General features: G+C 41.1%; 1 protein-coding gene across 2 annotated transcripts; it reads left to right on the forward strand.

Moving 5' to 3' along the window:
• The first annotated feature begins 420 nt into the window (after window positions 1-420).
• On the forward strand, window positions 421-18,700 carry selenbp1 (selenium binding protein 1). 2 transcript variants are annotated; one of them, XM_083679759.1, is made up of 12 exons: window positions 424-449; window positions 2,276-2,329; window positions 3,558-3,670; window positions 6,715-6,900; window positions 8,339-8,459; window positions 8,856-9,038; window positions 9,702-9,883; window positions 11,867-11,945; window positions 12,206-12,327; window positions 12,455-12,547; window positions 12,832-12,950; window positions 16,935-18,700. In XM_083679759.1, exons 1-12 carry the CDS (start codon window positions 446-448, stop codon window positions 17,095-17,097), a joined length of 1,419 nt encoding a protein of 472 aa, XP_083535885.1. In that variant the 5' UTR covers window positions 424-445; the 3' UTR covers window positions 17,098-18,700. The 2 variants fall into 2 exon arrangements, with proteins under 2 accessions (XP_083535886.1, XP_083535885.1); XM_083679760.1 differs by lacking the exon at window positions 3,558-3,670 and having other exon boundaries at window positions 421-449.
• Window positions 18,701-19,314: the final 614 nt, after the last annotated feature.

Consider the following 19,314-nt stretch of genomic DNA (forward strand, 5'->3'; position numbering starts at 1 on the left):
GGATATTTGGACTATGCGCAACGTCGCGATAGACGTGAGGACTGTGTTCCTTGAGAGTTATGTAAAAGAACTTAACTTTTTGCAGGTTCCAGTTTTACTGCAATTTATCACTCCTATAGCCCTGGCCCCATGGATATAGCTATTCCACACCCTGAAACGTTTGTATTCATAGGCTACTCTTGATAATACAGGGTTATGAGAGTGTTGGATTATTAAATTGCTATCAAACATTAACCTGAGAATTTGAGTCAACCGGTTGTTAAGTTTATGAAACAAGAATGCAGTATGATGGAGGAGTGTCTTAGGTCTACGTGCAACCGGATAGGTTAAGCTGCTAAAAACTCCCCCTCCCCTGTCAGACCACTCACCCATTTACCCTGGGGTGAACTTCTCACACCACAAAAAGTCCACGTTTCTTGTCTTTGACCAGTACGAAGTCTGCAAGATGGGTTTGTGCAATTTTCATCCTATTTCCTTTCTTTCTCGCAAATGTTTGTTACAAATATAATATGTTTGAATGTTAATAGTTGAGCGTGATCCTCAACTTTGTATATTATTTTAATCTTTTCAATTTTGAACGAATGTCGTAACAGCTGGATTGAAACGCGTTACTGTTTTACTAGTCCCGTTCTACACATTTTGACCTGCGAGCTTCAAACATTTTGACACTTTTCCCATTGCATATTCTTAGGCCTAATTATGATTTCAAGAGTCACATGAGACAATAAGTGTGTTTCTGCACAGTCTGTTTGAGAATGATTTCACTTCTTATCCTTCACCTGCTGAACGCGTAATATATTTGAGGGAATTATGCATTGCAATTTATGTATAAAGATAAAAAATGTTTATGTTTAATGTGAACTTATTTAAAGTGTTAACTTCCATCTGAAAAGAGAGAGGGAATCCATATTCATAACAAATGTAAACAAAACAGCTTTTTAAATATTGTAGGCTAGTCTCATATATATTTGGGTTAGGGTTAGGGTTAGGGTTAGGGTTATCCAAATGTTCATGTGTGCATGTACACTGACATAAATCGTATGTGCAAATTTAAGTTGGTCTTAACAAATGGGCATTTTAAATGGACAATTTCCAAATAGGAAACTGCACCACAAAATTGAATTAATAAACACAAAGTCGACAGATGCACCTATACACTTAGCCCTGATGTTTGGGGCATGGTGGTGCCTACGGCTGCCCGTTCACGTTGCAACAGCCAGTGGAGTTCTATATTCGTGTGTGCACTGCTTGGTACAAACATGTCTAACCATTCCTGATCCAAAAGGGAGAGGAGGAGGATGTAACTCAGAAGTTATCTTGCCCAAGTGCCTGCAATATGCAAAAATGCAAATATTGTAACGACCCTGTGTAAGGCCCGTTAGCAGCTCCGCCAAGTGAGTTAACTCTCTTGGTGTTGTGGCTAGCGCGGCCGGTTTGTAAGCGGAAGGTTGCGAGTTTGATACCCGCTTAAGGCAAGCTACGTTCGGCTACCCCGCCGTTCGCTACAATATGTTGTGCTGTAGTAATGTGAATTGACATTAAATGGTCATAGTATGCACAATATTAAGTAATTATATGTATGTACTGAAGAGCAGATATAAAGTATATTTAACTAAATGTAATAAATGTGGTATGATGAACTATGTAAAGGTGCAGCATGTAGTTTTGCGTGTTGCTGCACCCGCTGGCCACAATGAAAACAACTCTATGTTTTCTAATAGCGACATGTGCATATCCTTGTAAACAAACCAAACGTAAAATGAGCACCTTACCAACACAACAGATTTTAGTATTGTTTAGTATTGTTTGGTTTCGTAGCGTTCATCATCATGTGATCATTCCTTCATGACTACCGATTTATCATAGTGCTAAATGGCTATTTTAAAGCTATTATTTACAATTTAGACTTCAGGCCTGCAGCTGTTGAGTGGGCACACCTTAACATCTTAACAGTCCCTCCTAAAGACCGCTTCACCCTCACTACCCCCCCTATACTAACCCTAACCCCAACCCTAGAGACCTCTTCATCCCCGCTAACCCTAGCCCTAACCCTGTACATGTTCTCTCCTGCTAATAAAAAAAAAAAAAAAAAAAAAAATAGCCTACTGGCATTACGACTGCCTATGGCCCCTGGTGTGAGCATTGATTACTTTGTCTTATGATGACTGTTGGATAGATGATTCACTTACTTAAACAAATGTATTGTTGTAAGTCGCTTTGGATAAAGGCGTCTGCTAAATGCCATAAATGTAAAATGTAAATGTTTTTATATTAGCTAACTGCACAGGCTGTGGACCTGGCTACAAAACCCCCCTGGATGCCATGAAAGGTAAGTGCAACCATCCGTTTTCTAAAAGTATTGGGACCAAGTTGATGGTCAAATTAATAGATGTGTTGATTAGTGCTAATTACAATGATGCTGGCTGCACCTGTATATCAGCAGTCAATTAGTCAGTAACCCTATGCTTCCTCTTAAAATGATGGATAACTTAATAAAAGATAGTTCACCAAATGATAAAATTGGTTATAACTAAATGAAAGAAGTATATGGGCCTAGAGACTGTTATTCAGAGTTTGTTTACTCAGCCACTGACACCAACTGCCAATATAAACATTAGAGACCCATTCAGTGACATATTCACTGTTAAAAAAAGGTTATTATTTCATAAGCAAATAAAAAATTAACTCCCAATATGATTTGTATAACATGAGTTACTTTGAGGTGTTTGGCCATGCAATTTGGCACAATTCAGCCAACTTAAACCCTTTCACAATTAATTTTTGGTGTTAACAATTTGGTATTGGAGTCAGTGGCTAAGCAAAAGGTCCTGGGCCATTGTAAGAAAATAAAGGACAGTAACAACTTTTAAGGAATCTTTTAGTTGTTGTATCAAACAGCAGAGCAAGTCCATCCGCTGGATCCAGCTGTGTGGTCTGAGCCAAGAACTGAGTTTTCTATCAGCTCTTGCAGTGTGTTACCCTTTTATCTATCACTCAGTCTGTAGCAGTATACAACGCATTAATATCTTCATGTCAAACCAATCTCTATGTTAATGGGTTTGATAGTTCTCAAACATCACTCACTGGGTGTTGTAAAAACTAGTTCCAAATGGTTAGCAGGTCTCCTAACAGACTAAATCTTACACCATGGACAATGGTCTCTCCAGGACAATGGTCTCTCCAGGCCTATAGACTACTTTCAAGGGAACTTTAAAGAATTAATAAATCCCCCAGAGATGCTTCACAAATAATGAATAATGTATAAGTAAATGGGATGTTGTATAGAGGGTGACAAAAGAGTTAAGCTTTTTATGGGCAAAGCACCAGATATTAGGACATGTTATATCACCTTTATATAGTATATGTCCTATGAAATGAGAATTATTATGCAATGAGAAAGAGAATTAAATTGGCAACCAATAAATGAAGATGTATTGGCAGACATCCATGGGTAAAATGCAGGTATAATACGGTTTGCAGTTGTCAGGCTCCCCTGCCCCTCTCGCCAGGGACTGTCTACTCCAATGTTACCTGAAATATGAATCTTGTGTTTTAAGGGCCACGGGAGGAGATTGTGTATTTGCCCTGCATTTATCGCAACACTGACATCCAGAAACCTGATTACCTTGCCACAGTAGATGTGGACCCCAAGTCTCCCACTTATTGTCAGGTACTGTAACCCTCTTAACAGGTTAAATGTTATAGAGATGTTAAAATACCACAACTCACCACAAACATTCTACAGTCTTGGTTCTGGGATTTTGACAGCATCACTTCACTACTCAATTAAATCAAATTGTTATCAATCAGCTTTGCATCAAAGTTAGAAGTCCATGTACTGTATATTAGTGACATCTGTTAGTGAAGTGGGACTGTTGATAGTGAAGTGAGATTTCAATTCTGCCCCAATCTTCTCAAGTTTACCATCCCCCAGAAGACAAATGGCTGTGAGCTCTGTGGAATGGCTTGAGGTGTTAAAGCTGTGATGTCACCAGTTAGATGTAATAAGATGAATGATGATTGGTGGTCTCCTTATCAACAGCTCTTAATTTAAATAGTGTGGTTTTTAGGAAGATATAAAAAGCAGAGGTCAGGGAAAAGCTCTCTCTCTCTTTTTTTCCTGTGTCCTGTTGTGAGGTTCTCATCATGTTCTGAGTAGCATTGTTTTGTGATGACCTGTGGTCATCTCTCTATCTCTCTCTCTACTCTCTCTATTAGAATGTAACATTTTTACATTTTACAAGTATTTGCCTTGTAATAGATATATACAGTATTATTAAAGCCTCATTTGATTCATTCTATTTGACCTTTCTTGCACTATATAAGCACAGCCTCAACAATTCTTTGCACATAGTGATAATTACATTGGAGTCAGATTAATAATATTAGATATGCTTTGTTATCAACAAAATAGCCAAAAGTCTCTGCCAAACATTAATATTATTATAATTGCTCTACAGTAGTGGGTACTGCAATACACTATGAAACTGATGTGTGATTTGGTCGTATCATATATTAGGGATGCACTGGAGACAAGAAAAACAGAAAGGAGAAATGATTGGCCATTTCTTCCTTTTAGCATTAGGGTGGTTCCGTGTAAAATGTCCCATGAGGATCAACATGTGAAATTCATCAGAGCATATTGTGACGGCCGCCGGGGTGTGCGGGCGCGTCACGGACCCAAACACAGTGTAAGCAGAGAGGTCCACACCAGAATTATAATCAAAGATATTTATTCGGTTAGCGGGGAGAGGGAAATGATAGAGAGAGGGTGGGGGTGAGAAGGCGTCGTGTCGTGAAGATAGCAGGGGGGTTCGGTACACGGTGGGTGGTCCTCTTACGTTCCAGGTCGGGGCGGCAGCGGGGTAGTCAGACAGGCGAAGGTTGGCAACGTAGCGGGCTCTCGGACGTTCTCGGGGTCGGGCTTCAAAGGGGGCTCTCCTATGGTCAGGGGTCATACACTGGACAATGGTGACTCGGCTTATTCTCTCTCTCATCAACTGCTCCTTGGTTCGCCGTAGCAACTCCTCCCCACTGGGTGCTCCGTTGGCTCCTTTTGTACGGTCTCTGCTGCTCCTGCTGATGCCCTTCAGCTGTGCCTTGACGAGCAGGAACTCCATGTATGGGCATACGGTGATTATCTCCACGGGTGGCAGCTGTGGCCCCTTGGGGCGCAGGAACTCCATACATGGTCCTGCCAAAGACAACACGGGGCAAGAGAGGGACAGCAGAAACAGCAGAGACAAAGCGAGGCGATATATACACTCCATTTACCACCTTCCCACACTCGCGCATGGGCTTAGGCACGGGGCGGGCGCCACAATATCAAATTGGGTGTCAAATGAAAGCTAAGAGTCTATATTTTTGGGAAATTATGTCAACAGGTCTCAACCATCTTCCATCATAAAAATGTAGATAAGCAACGGCTTTGACTTCTCGTCAAACATATGGAAAAGCGTCAAAGAAAACATCTACCTTCTTTGAAGTCTTTGAAAAACATCAAACCTCATTAATGTTCAAATATAGACCCTCATCAACTAATATTAACACTAATATTTCGTTTTTAGGAAATGGTTTGGCTTCTGTAAGATTAAAAGTCATTGCCTAGTCCCATGTCATTCTGTTACCAAAAACCCACATAAGTGTAAGATATTCTCAAATTGCTCTGCCTCATGAGGAGCGAGAATAATGGAAATTAACAAAAGTAAGAAGTATAGATAGACTTACAAAATACTTGTAGTGTTTTTACTGATATCTCTTTAGTTTGTGAATTAATAATTGATTAAACTGATAACATTGGTAACAGACCAAATCGGTAACAGAATGGCAAAATCAAATCAGTATTGGATTTACTGAAATTTAATTTGCTACATTGACTTATTGTACAGGTTGTACAGAACTTAAAAGGATTCTTCAGCTCTCCCTGTGGGAGAACCCTTTAAGGAACCCTTTTGGGTTCCATGTATAATGCTTTTGGGTTCCATGTAGAACCCTTTTCACAGAGGGTTCTACATGGAACCCAAAAGGGTTCCACATAGAACTTAAAAGGTTCCAAAAGGGTTCTTCCACAGGGACCGCGTTAAACAGTGCTATCAAGGGTTTTTGTTTGGCATATGTTTGAATATGAAAAATGTAGTCCAATATGGTGTAAGATTCTAATGTTGTGGAATGAACAGTCTGGGCCATGAATATCAGGGAGAGAAGTCTTGATCTTTATTGTAGTATGACAGGAAACACTACAGTCAACATATACATGTTCTTACTAGCTCTGCAGCTATCTGATTATCACTCTCAAGAGTGGCCTTTTTATACAGAAAAATCTGGTATTCTAGTTAGGGGAGGGGGAATAGGAGACGACCCCATCTGACCTGGCCATCAGGGAGGTTTACCGTAGTCATAAACAGCCTTGCAGGTCATAGGTCAAAAATGTGTAACCTATGAGACCATATAAGGTCACCTGCCATAAAGGCCAGGACCCTGACCCCCATACCTTCCTGCACTTTTCCACTCCACAAATCACACCCTGACCATATGATGTTAGTAAACTCTTCATATATTCATTCTTACAATCAAATGGTTAAATTGGACTATTGACAAAAATGAGCTGTCTTACTAACTCCAGCACTATTACACTTTACTGTCTGAATTGTTGAATGTTGATAAATGAATATGTATTAGAGGATAATCAATAGACTGGACATGTTTGTGTCTCAGGTCATTCACAGACTGCCCATGCCCAACCTGAACGACGAGCTCCACCACTCCGGCTGGAATGCCTGCAGCAGCTGTTTCGGCGACGCTTCCAAGAAGCGTAACCGCCTCATCCTTCCCTCGCTCATCTCCTCGCGGATCTACGTAGTGGATGTAGGGACGGAACCCCGCACTCCACGTATGCACAAGGTAACGAGTCCCCTAACAGGTGATAGCTTACAGTGGTTCGTCCTGGAGATTATGTTGACTGAACATGTTGCATGGCTGAAGTTATACAACTTATGTTCAACTTCAATGTTTCGTACAACTTCAATGTTTCGCTAGTTTACAAGCCTAACATAACAACATAAAATGTCCATATAAAGTTATTTTACGGGGGAGGAGCAGAACTTGAGGAAAGCGTTTATTTATTTATTTATTCATAATATGTTACTTGTCTCCACTCTTATTTCTAATTGTGTACACTTGGGAGTAGTGCCTACATTGTAGATGGATTTGAAGACAGGTTGATTATTGAACTGGTCTGAAAATATAATGAGTATGCGAGAACAGCTGTTGGCTAAAATCCAGTTTAAGACCTGTGGTTTATGAGTTGAATGTTATTGTTGATAAAACTTGCCAGAAGGTCTCCCCCATTTGGTCTGGGATGGTATAAATTGTTTTCAGAATCTTATTCTTATAAATCAGTTTACCCGATCTCCTACGTGAGTTAGCAGGTATAGTCTTGCTAAAGACAATCTTTTCGCATTTGATTATTTTCATAGAACATTCATCTATCACGGTATGTTTTATATTTAGAACATTCACCTATTACGGTATGTTTTATATTTTGTGTATTTACACTTTTTGTATGACTTGAAGTAAACTGAATTGCTTGCGTTATTGCTTGTTAAAATAAATCTCCTCGAATTTGATACGCTTTTCTCATTTGTCCGAAAACGCTACAGATAGATCTGTGTGCTGGGATAATCTGTAGAATCTAAGCAAGCAATATATTTGACCAGGTTTAGCCTAGAAATTACTTTATGTTCTCTAGTTGTGTTGTATATCAAGATTTAGCACACAACACGGTTAGTTCACACTGGTGTTTGGCGTTCAAATACTTCGATTTATGCAAATAAAATCGTATAATCTAATTAGCAACGACATTTCCGAAGTACATCTAGCTCATGACAGGAAATTGCTTACTTAAACTAGTTATTTGAATATTGATTCCCGACTAAGACAAGACATTGAACGACTCTAGTGAGGTACCCTCGTTAAGGCCATAACGTTAAAGGTTGTCCCGACTATGAACCTCCGGCTCATATTCAGTTAGTTACGCAAGTAGAGAGCCAGTCTATCACATTTTGTAATCGGAGTTAGATTTACATTGTTTACTAACTAACTATCTCACGCTCCCTGATCGATCTATGATCCAGCCTCACTTCAACATATCTGTCTACTGTAACTTACAGCCAGTTGTCAATACGGCCGTCAGTTTGACAAAGACACTATTGAATTGTTCTCCATTACATTAATACATTTACATTCAATCATTAATTCGGTTTGGCACAGAACATTGTTTTGAAGGGTGAATCCCATGCAGATTGCAATGTTAAACACCATGATTGTCCATTTCCTTTAGATAGTGGAGCCCACAGAGCTGTTCTGGAAGTGTGGCTTGGCCAACCCTCACACCACACACTGCCTGGGCAATGGCCAGATCATGATCAGCAGCATGGGAGATCCCTCTGGAAATGGCAAAGGTAAGAACCAGTGCAGGCTAGTGAATTGTATTTCTCACTGCCAGACAAAGCAGTGAGAGTGGACTCCAGATTATAGCCTTGTACTGTATCTACTAGATAACACACCTCCATGTTTAGTGACTATAGATGATCGTTGCTAAAGCCACTACTACCCATAGTGATGTTAAAACATTGACAACTGTGTAACAGCTTTTAATGATTATTAATGATATTGCTGAAAAGGGACTTAAAACTTGACTGGGACTAGCATGAAGTGACTTATTGGCAACTCTATTCTCTATTCTGATGAAATGACTAATACTCAAAATGTGTGTGTGTGTGTGTGTGTGTGTGTGTGTGTGTGTGTGTGTGTGTGTGTGTGTGTGTGTGTGTGTGTGTGTGTCTGCCTGCTCTCAGGTGGCTTTGTCTTGCTGGACGGTGAAACGTTTGAAGTGGTGGGTAACTGGGAGTTGCCTGGGGAGGCGGCACCGTTTGGCTACGACTTCTGGTACCAGCCGCGGCACAACGTCATGATCAGCACTGAGTGGGGGGCGCCCAAAGCCCTGGCTGACGGCTTCAACCCAGCACATGTCAAAGAAGGTGCAGGAATCTAACAGATCATCAGCATCTGGAATTTGAAAGGGACTAGACCCAGAGAGGCACTGTGTAATAAAATTAGTTGGATTGGAGTGTAAAGGATATTGTATATGACTAATAGTATATGACTTATTCATATTCTAATTACTTATGATTAATTTGCTTATTTTCAAATCAATTGTAGTAATTATAAAGGTGGGGCACTACTAACGATTTGATAAGAGACCGTAAACTTTGAATTATTCTTATATTTACTTTACATGAACCAATTATGCCAATATCTAGTCTCAGTATTCTAAAGGAGGCGAACTGTTACATTTTCATGGATGCAATCGTTCACATAAAGACACAAGCAGAGGAATCAATGCACACAAATATTTATTTAATACAATATTTGCCTAATGTTACAACTAGCACATAATGCCCTGTACAAAAGAGATAGTGAAACACTGTTAATTACTTTGAGGTGCCTTGAAGCTTTGGTTGCTGAAGAACACAGTGGAAATCTGTTCAACAACATTCAGGGGGTGAATTTGGTGAGAGTGGATCATGATGGTTTGGTAGTTCAATCTCGTAGTCGTGAGTTAGCCTTTTGCTAACATTAGCTAGTGGTAATCGATGCTTTCCAGTTCTCTGGCGAGTACAGCGGTCTTCTTGCGTCTGCAGGTCACTATGGGTCTGCCATCCACGTGTGGGACTGGACCACTCACAAACGGCTGCAGTCCTTGGAGCTGGGGGAGGAGGGTGCCATTCCCCTCGAGATCCGTTTCCTTCACGACCCTGCCGCCACCGAGGGCTATGTGGGCTGTGCACTCAACGGAACTGTCTTCCGCTTCTACAAAACGACAGTGAGAGGGACCTCTTTATTACTGCCACATCTTTGGCCTCTCTCATTCTAATTCAATTTTTAGCTACAAACTTAGGAATACTGTAGTTGCGTAGACAGGCTTTATTTTAAACTTTAGTAACACAACAGGTGTGATGCATTATTATAAGCATGTATGAAATGTTCCATACACACATCATTTTTGTCAGTTGCCGGACAGAAACAAATGGCACACTGATACTGCTCCCTTGGTCATTTATTGACACACAGGGACAGACAGAGTTTCAAACGTAGCTGGGTCTTCATCAGGTCAGCTAGGGTTGAAACGTTGTTGGTCTCTGTACCTCCAAATCACGTTGTTCTCACGACTTCTTTGGAGGTTTCATAGCTGATTCCGTTTGAATGGAGTGTGGGTGGCGAGAGATCACATTTTGATTGGCTTTGAGCTGAAGTGATGTTTCAAGAACATCAACCCCCTCCCCTTATTTTGTTACTCTTGAGAAGAGCAAATTAGTCAGTGTTAGCCAACTTAGCTAACATTGCTAGCTAGCTATATTTTTTTTAAATGGACATTGAAGTGTTTTTTTATTCCTGGAATTATAATTTGGTTATTGGAACACTACCCACGTGGGGATCAGTAAATATTATTGGCTGTTCTTTTTTAAGCTGCCTATTGACGATTCTCCACCCCTCTCTAATGCATTTCTGCCTCGAATTTCCAGATTGTCCGAACAAGGTGGGAAGAAAGACTGGGAGCCTAGGTTACTATGGGAGCAGTACAAGTGTTGTAGACTTCCCCCTCCTCCCCCTTCTTTATAAGCATGCATGAGCCATTGTAATATCTTAATATTGAACCATAATATGTTATATCTTTTCTATGTGGCAATTTTCTACGCACTCAAGTTAGCTAATGATAACTTGCTGATTTTTGTTTGTGTTGAGGTCTTTTTGTCTTCAGTGCAAAATAAATGCTTCTGCAGATGGTAGTCTCTGACATATTCACACCTGATCTGTGGGACAGTTGTTGTTCCTGATCTGTGGGACAGTTGTTGTTTTTTTCTTAATTATGGTGAGCATTCTTCGGTCATCCTCTGTAGAGGTCTTTCTTGGCCTATCAGGCTGTTTGCGATTCCTGAAGCTTTATTTATTTGTAATGATGTACCAAACTGTTGGTTTTGGTAAGCATAAGGTTTGGGCTATGTCTCTGAAAGCCTAGAATCAATACCAATACATTGACAGCTCTCTTATGCCTGCACAAATGATGTGACGGAACACACCTGACTAATCAAAAACACCCATCAAGCTAATTATGCCATTACTTTTGATGCCCTGGAATAGGGGGACAAGTATAACAAGTGTTGTTATTTCTAAATGGTGAAACTAATATTTATACAAATAACTACAGTGACAATCTGTACTTTAACCTCATATTAATTGTTTGATTTCAAATCCAAACCTTTGGAGTGAAGAGCCAAAAGAAGAAAAAATGCTTCACTGTCCAAATACTTACACAGGAATCTAGGGGATACTATATCCACATTGGATGACGTTAGGGTTAGAAGTACAATCTTTAATGAGTTTTTCAGCCAAATGCTTGGCCAGCCACTTCTGTTGGTATTAGGTTGACAGATGGGGCTGGGGTAATATGATGACAAATTAATTAACAGTCCATGATAATGACATCTATTAATGGGTATCATGAAATGACTATTGTACAGAAGAACAAATCCCAGATTGTGCCAGATTAAGAATCATATGGAGTTGGCAGTGGTTAGGTTCTCAAGAGAAGAGCAATTAGGAAGAGCATGGCAGTTCACATGATGTTATGAGAAGGCCCAGAATCAGGAAGAACTCTGAGATCTATTGTAGGAGCTCTTAAATTCACACTTTAGACAGGCCACATGGTTGGGACTCCAGGTCCTTGTTATGTGCACTCATGCAGTATAGCTTCTTCATGAAAATTGTGCCTCGTTAATGTTGATATATTATGGTTTTGTCTATGCAGAAAGGTGACTGGGCAGCTGAGAGGGTCATCAAGGTCCCCAGCAAGAAGGTAGAGGGATGGGTCTTGTCTGAGATGCCAAGTGAGTGTGTGTGTGTGTGTGTGTGTGTGTGTGTGTGTGTGTGTGTGTGTGTGTGTGTGTGAGTGCGTGCGTGCGTGCGTGCGTGCGTTTGTGTGTGTGTGAGAGAGAGAGAGAGAGAGTGGAGGGGTGTGGATGTCATGTAATGTTGCACATTGACCATTGTGCATACTGACAAGTCCATACAATGTAGCTACACACTCCTCACACCATTTTCCTGAACATTACTGCACATGAGACTGAACAAAATGTATTTGTTTCAGGTCTGATTACAGATATCCTGATCTCTCTGGATGACTGCTTCCTGTACTTCAGTAACTGGCTACACGGGGATGTACGACAGTATGACATCACAGACAGGAGGAACCCACGCCTGACTGGCCAGGTGAATTATCTTATTTATATCTGCCTATGACTGTCTGATACTTATTTAGATCAATCCTTCCGAAACAACTGATTCAAAAAGATGTAGCCTGTGCACTGACTGTGTTCATGTCTCTGTGGGTTTAAAGGTGTTTTTGGGTGGCAGCATCCAAAACGATGGTCCTGTCAAAGTACTGGAGGACCCAGAGAACCAGAGCCAGCCAGCCCCATGCATAGTGAAGGTGTGTAAGAACAGCCACCTCTAGATTTAGTATGACCTCTGTACCTTATCATTTTACATAGTATTTACACTGCGGGATATATCACTGACATGGTCTACGTTAAAGGATAACTTAATCCTTACTATACTATTTTTGATGTAAATGGCATGTAGAAGGGTACAGACACTTTTTTGTGATTTTGCTTGGTTTTGAGAAACGTACAAGCACCAGCGAAACCCTCATCAGTCTACAACCCTGAACAAAGGCTCCAAAAGTGGCCCTGACATATCTGTGCTCCATACTAGGGGAAGAGGGTGCAGGGGAGCTGCCAGATGCTGCAGCTTAGTCTGGATGGGAAGAGGCTGTACGTCACCACCTCTCTCTACAGTGGCTGGGACAAGCAGTTCTACCCTGACATGATTAGGTAAGACCCAGTTTATCTGTCTGTGATCAGGGTGTGGAGGGGTGTTATGAGGTGCTGAACTGTACCGTAACCATTGTTGTTTTCTATTTTGCTTTTTGCTTTTTAACAGATGTTGGGCTTCATTTTGCTTCAGAAAAAAAACCCTACTCAGAATACTCTATACAGCATGATTTTTATTGTACCTTGTGTTTAACAATGTTTTTTTAAAGAAAAGTGATTCTTCAACATGAGTGTAAGAAAAGAGTGTACTGCACGCTAAGCTATTGCTAGCTGCAGTATTCTCCCATTGGATTATGCAGCATGGGTTTGATTGATGCTGAAATGCGGAATCCAACTTTGAGCAGAGGATGTGGGTGCATTTTGTGCAATACATTGTCGTGGAAATTCTCCACTGTAGTATTTTATTTCAGCAAAGGTGAGATTCAGGAGCCAAGGGTCTTGTTAAAGCCACAATATAAGATTATTACACTTGCAAGCAAAGAGACACTCCAAACAGAAGTTCAGTGAAATCTCTAAAGCAGCACAGCAACTTTCCCTCCCTATAGCGAGGGTTGGAGCACACCGTGCCCCAACTAAGGACAAAGATAGGGATGTTGATGGTTGGACCACAGTCTACTTCCAACCTTCAAATCCCGTTTTGCCCAGCAACACTACTCCACAACCTGCCTTACCCTAAGGGCAGGCCTAGTACAGTGTTATAAGCAATACAGCAGTATTCTGTCAAAAACATTTCTATCAATAATATTTCTATCACAATCCCCCCTTTTAACATTTTACCCTTTAATGTTAACAACTTCACAAGCCAAGCTTTATTAGTTAAGCAAAACAGTTACATTTCATTACATTTCATAGTCAGGGAAAGGGAACAAGTTGGGGAAGTCAGGCGTGTCCTCTTGCTGTTGGATCATAACCTAAGCTGTTACCCTTGATGCACACATTTTAAGCAATATTGAAATCATCATACAAGAAACCATTTAAAAAAACAATCATGGCAAACACACAAAAACACCTTTATGTGTTTCTTGTACCAGATCAATCACCTTCTCTGTTGCATCCGAAATGTAAGTACAACATTCAGTACTGATCACCTGACAAACCCCTCCTTGTGACGCTAACAATGCCATTGGATATAATGTTTACCCAGTTCAGTCCTGTTTCTTCACGCATTTTTGACAGTTTTATTTTGATTGTTCCATTGTCTCTTTCTACTGCCCCCCCCCCCCCCCCCCCTGCTCTGTGGGTAGTAGGCGCAGTGTGTTCTTAAGTTCACTCCTAGGTATTCAGACATTCTCTGTATTGCTTCGTTTACAAAATGTGTCCCATTATCACTTGACAGTTTCCTAGGGACTCCCCATCATGGCACTAACTCAGTTAACAATGCTTTTGCCACTGCTAAGGAGTCTGCTTTGCTCAACCCAAGTACTCAAAACATGTTTACAAAGACCAAACAATATCTTTTTCCCTTGGAAGGGTTTAAACTCAATGAAATCCATTATGACATGATCAAAATGGGCTTGATTGGGGGACTGCTTGTCACCGACCTACGTTATGTCGTAAGCACACAAGGCATTTTTAACAAAAAAAATTGTGAGTATATTGAGAAGCCTTGTATGTACCAGTATCTATTTACAATATCCGTCATCCCCCCTTTTGACACATGATCTTTCCCATGTGACAACACAGCATACAAATAAAACAGACATTTTGGTAAACAAGGGTTACCATTCGGGCCAACTCAAACCTTATTTACATAGGTTGCCCCAGCAGTGAGGCTTTAGCCTGTGCCTCTGTCAGCTCAGTGAGTGAGACGTTCGGGGTTATTTGTGTCATTTGCAGCACTGTATGTGCTGCAGATTGAGCGGTTGCTTTAGTAGTTGCATCCGCTCTGTGATTACCCAATGAAACTATTTTTTCCATTTGTGTGTGCCTCACACTTGCATATTGCAACCTCTTTAGGGAGAAGTATAGCATCTAACAAATTATGTATCAATTGGCCATGTTGTATTTGAGTTCCTGATGACATGATAAACCCTCTCGTTTTCCACAACGTTCCAAAATCATGCACAACCCCAAATGCATATCGACAGCCTGTGATATTGACCTTGGACCAGACCCAACAAGATCCCATGAATAGTAGTAATTTAGCTCTCCTATGCCCAATATAACATTTTGTCCTGCCCATTTCTCTATTTTTATACCTTCACTAGTACAGAGCTAACCCCAAGTTACACATTAGATCTCTTCCCAACAGATTAACAGGGCAACAATCAGAGAGTATGAATAAGTGCTTTTGATATGAATTATCATTCTCATCTTTTACAGACAGAGGGACGGTAAATCGTTCCTTCATCCCTATGCCCGCTGCCCCTATTATCCCCACTGTTCTATCACTGAGTTTTGGCTTAGGATTCCACTCACTTGCTGTCAAGACTGAATACCCTGCTTTTGAACCTTGAATTTTCTCTAACAGCCTGTATTTCTGAACATTGTGTGTGTTCTAAACATTATGTGTGCGTTTGTTTTGGTTTGATCTCACCAGTCGATACCTCCCGTTCCATCTCCTCTGACTGTCAGTACCCCTCCTGTTGGTCCTCACCTCGGCGCCCTTCTCTTGGATTGCTGACTAATTCCTTGGGGCATCATCGCCCTCTTCTGGTTCAGGACAGTCTCTTATCCAATGTTCTTTTGATCCGCAACAGAAACATCCATTTGGTCTGCCAACACTTCTCCCTTGTCCTCGTCCTCTCCCTCTTCCATTGTATCTTCTCTGGCCTCGCCCTCTGCCTGTCTGACCACTGCAGTGGGCCAGTTGGGCCATCTGGAGCTTCTTGCCCGTCTTCTCTTTAACCTTGTCCTCCTTATCCTTTTGGTCCCTTATGAATTTCTCTCCATGCTTTATGTAAGGCCAGACGTCCCCCATCCGCCCAGTCTCATAGGTGACACAGTTTTTTTTGTATGTGTTTCTTACGTGTATATCCGGTAGTAATCCTGCTATCATCCTTAACTTGCATTGTTGTTCCCATGGGCTGTCCTGGTCACTGTCTGGTCGAGTCATCCCACTGTCTAGGAACATTTTCTCAAACCGCAGTTTATAGTCAGTCACTCTCTCGTCTGGTTTCTGCTTACTGTCTGTGATCTCTTCCCTGACATGGCCTTCTTAGTCCTCCTGCCCATCATCTGACCAGGGGACGTTGAGCTGCGGCCAAGTTCCCTTTACCAACGACCATCTCAGTTGCAATTTTTTCATCATGACACACTCTGGTTCCTGAGTGTTTGGTTTGTATTGGTCAATCATCATGTCCATGGCCCTTATAAATCCGTCTGCCCCCTCTTTTCCTAGGTCTGGCAGTGCCTCTGTAACCTCCCTCAAGTCCTGTGGAGACCAGGGGCGGTAAACCAGCATTGTGGCCTGTTGTGGTTGCTCCTCTGTCCTTGGGGTGGCCGGGTTGGCCACCTCCACCATGGGTGCCTGAAAGGCAAAGTCTGAATTCAGGGTCCGAGTAGACTTCTTGTTTGGAGGGCCTCTAGGGGATACTATATCCACCAATGCTCAAGCTATTCCCAAGATCGTACTGTTCGGAGTCTCTGGAGAGCCGTGGTCAGGGGACCCTCCCCATGCTCCATCGGGGTGCAGGCGCTGGCACAGGTTCAGACGCTGGCTGCGGTGGGACGTTGAGCACATACATTGGACATTGTATTGTATTGTACTTATTTTTGTATATTGTAATATGTATTCTCCTTTTTCTTCTTCATTTAACTTTGATCAAAATTATTGTTGCTCAGTAAAACCTTTGATTGTTGGTGTCATTCAACTTTTTTATATAAAGCTCCCAAAACCTGAATTCATTGTAAGCTATAGCTCTCATATGCATGTGTGCCATTATTCAATGTAAAATCAGTGCCTTGCGATATTTGAATGCCTATCTTGTTCTAATTTGCCCCCGTCTGGTCCCCCCTCCCCCCCTCTCTCTCTCTAATTCCTAGGGAGGGCTCTGTCATGATGCAGATAGACGTGGACACAGTCAACGGCGGCCTCAAGTTGAATGAGAACTTCCTGGTTGACTTTGGCAAAGAGCCCGGTGGCCCGGCCTTGGCCCATGAGCTAAGGTATCCTGGAGGAGACTGTACCTCTGACATCTGGCTTTAAACTTCCTCTTCCCACCTCTCGCATTCCACATTAATGGACCATAAATATTATTAGTTTGCCTAGCACAATGGAATCCATGGAATAGTCCCTAGTGTATACACTGCTTACCCGGCACAAGCTAAATCAAGTACAGCTCAAGTATCTGAATGAATGAAAAAGCACACTATTTTGATCCAGGTCTGGTAAATAATTGGATAGGCAATATGGTGATTTGTTTGTTTGGCATGAAGACAGAGAAAAATGTACAGCCTGTAAAAAAGAGCTGTACAGTTATTCCACAAAATGTCATTCAAATGGTTATAGACATAACAAAGTGGACTCTACTTAAGTAGTCACATAAACTAGTGACACAAGTTAACATCAAGTTATATCTGACTCCAATTTAATAATATGAATATGATGTACACTTATAGTACCTGAGCAGAGGTGGTCAGACGAGAATCTCAATATGCTCTGGCTGTAGCAAAAGTTGGAAGGAATCGTGAGAAATGTACGGCACAAGACTAAGTCCGATAACTCTCAGGTATTTCCAACTTACACAAACAATAAAGTTAAAGTTAATTCTAGGTGAAAACCTGAATATGTTGAGCACTTACCATTAACCCACAATATTAGATTGAGGCAAAAAGTATGAATGAGGATGCAATCCTATCAATACAAAATAATCTGTGTAGTACTAAGAAAGAAAATAATAGAAGTTTAATCTTAAGTCTACAGTATGTGTGTTGGTGCACTAGGCCTAAACCAAAAACTCAAAGAATGTATTCCCTGCAAACTCTTTAAATACCTTCCTCAGTAAGCTAAGAACATCAATCAGAGACTGTATCAAACATCCTCCTTATGCGAATCAACAAAACTTGCAAAATGTTTCTTAACTTTCATCGTCGCCATTACTTGTTCCCGCTCTTCTCTTCCCCCATTCCACTCCCTGGGTCCCCCAGGAGGGGCTGCCCCTGCAGCATGTGCCAACAAACCAAAACCAACGTGTGTGTGTGTGTGTGTGTGTGTGTGTGTGTGTGTGTGTGTGTGTGTGTGTGTGTGTGTGTGTGTGTGTGTGGTGTGTGTGTGTGTGTGTGTGTGTACTAGGTGCACTGACCTCAAATCCTAACAGTGTGTAGGGTCCATTAAATGCTCCATGAATAGAGCATTCAGTATTAGTTGGGAAGCAGTGGGGGAGGAGGCAAACTCCAGTCTCATGGAAGATAATGAAAACCATTAATCCTATGTATTGAACTGACTGACTGAAGTTGTTATTTCATTAATGAACCAACCAAATGTCTCTTGTTCTCAACAAATGCCTTCTAATGTCAACAGTGAAAATTAGTTTTTTAAAGTTACGTTTTGAAATTCATCAATGAATGTCTTGGCATTTTATACATATTTGAGAATTATGTAATTGTAACTACATTCCTACAGAGTGAGTGCCTAGGTTTGGTGGGGTGTTGAATGAATTTGGATTATTATTAACTTGTAATTTTGCAATAGTGCTCTATGCTACATACAGTGTACATTATACAGTACATTATTTTTAATCATAGCACGACATTGATGGATTTTTATATTCATATTCTTCATATGCTTTTAATAAAAAGTGTGTAATTTGCACATTGGTTCATAGTCATTGAATATATTTTATCATTGCGTCTCACCAAAACTCCTTCATCACAAACTAAGAGAGGAAGAGTACTTTATTGTCCATTACACAGGGAAGCAGAAATGTGTCTTTTTGCATTCCCTCCCAGACACATAAGTAGCCCATACACATATGCACATCCCCAGAGGTATCAGAGCACAGTGCAGCGCTCCTGGAACCATTTAGGGTTAAGTGCCTTGCTCAAGGGCACATCAGCAGCTTCGATTTAACCTTAAGCCGGGCAGATACGACACGATTTCAGCCAAGAAGTCCTCACAACGAAATGTACATATTGACTGTACACGGGTCATCTGCAGTGAACTTGACCCGATGACACACATCCTTCACAAAACAAATTAGACGCAGACACACTTACATGACAAACCGGTTATAATCACAACACACTAAAAACAAATTAGACATAGACACACCATAAAAACATTAGCAATATAGACACACACACAATGCACTTCACAAACAAACATACAATAGTCATAAATAAAATCAATCCTATGTACCACCACAAGAGATTATTGACAATGGCATTCCTCAGTAACATATACACCAACCAACCTTTTAAATTC

Source organism: Argentina silus (assembly GCF_951799395.1).
Source record: "Argentina silus genome assembly, chromosome: 10".
NCBI classification, from domain to species: Eukaryota; Metazoa; Chordata; class Actinopteri; order Argentiniformes; family Argentinidae; genus Argentina; species Argentina silus.

Bases quoted from the DNA above. Each gene is read 5' to 3' on its own strand.
- selenbp1 (XM_083679759.1), top strand. The intron at 6,901-8,338 runs GTAACGAGTCCC...CATTTCCTTTAG, and splicing joins GCACTCCACGTATGCACAAG to ATAGTGGAGCCCACAGAGCT. The intron at 9,039-9,701 runs GTGCAGGAATCT...TTGCGTCTGCAG, and splicing joins CCCAGCACATGTCAAAGAAG to GTCACTATGGGTCTGCCATC.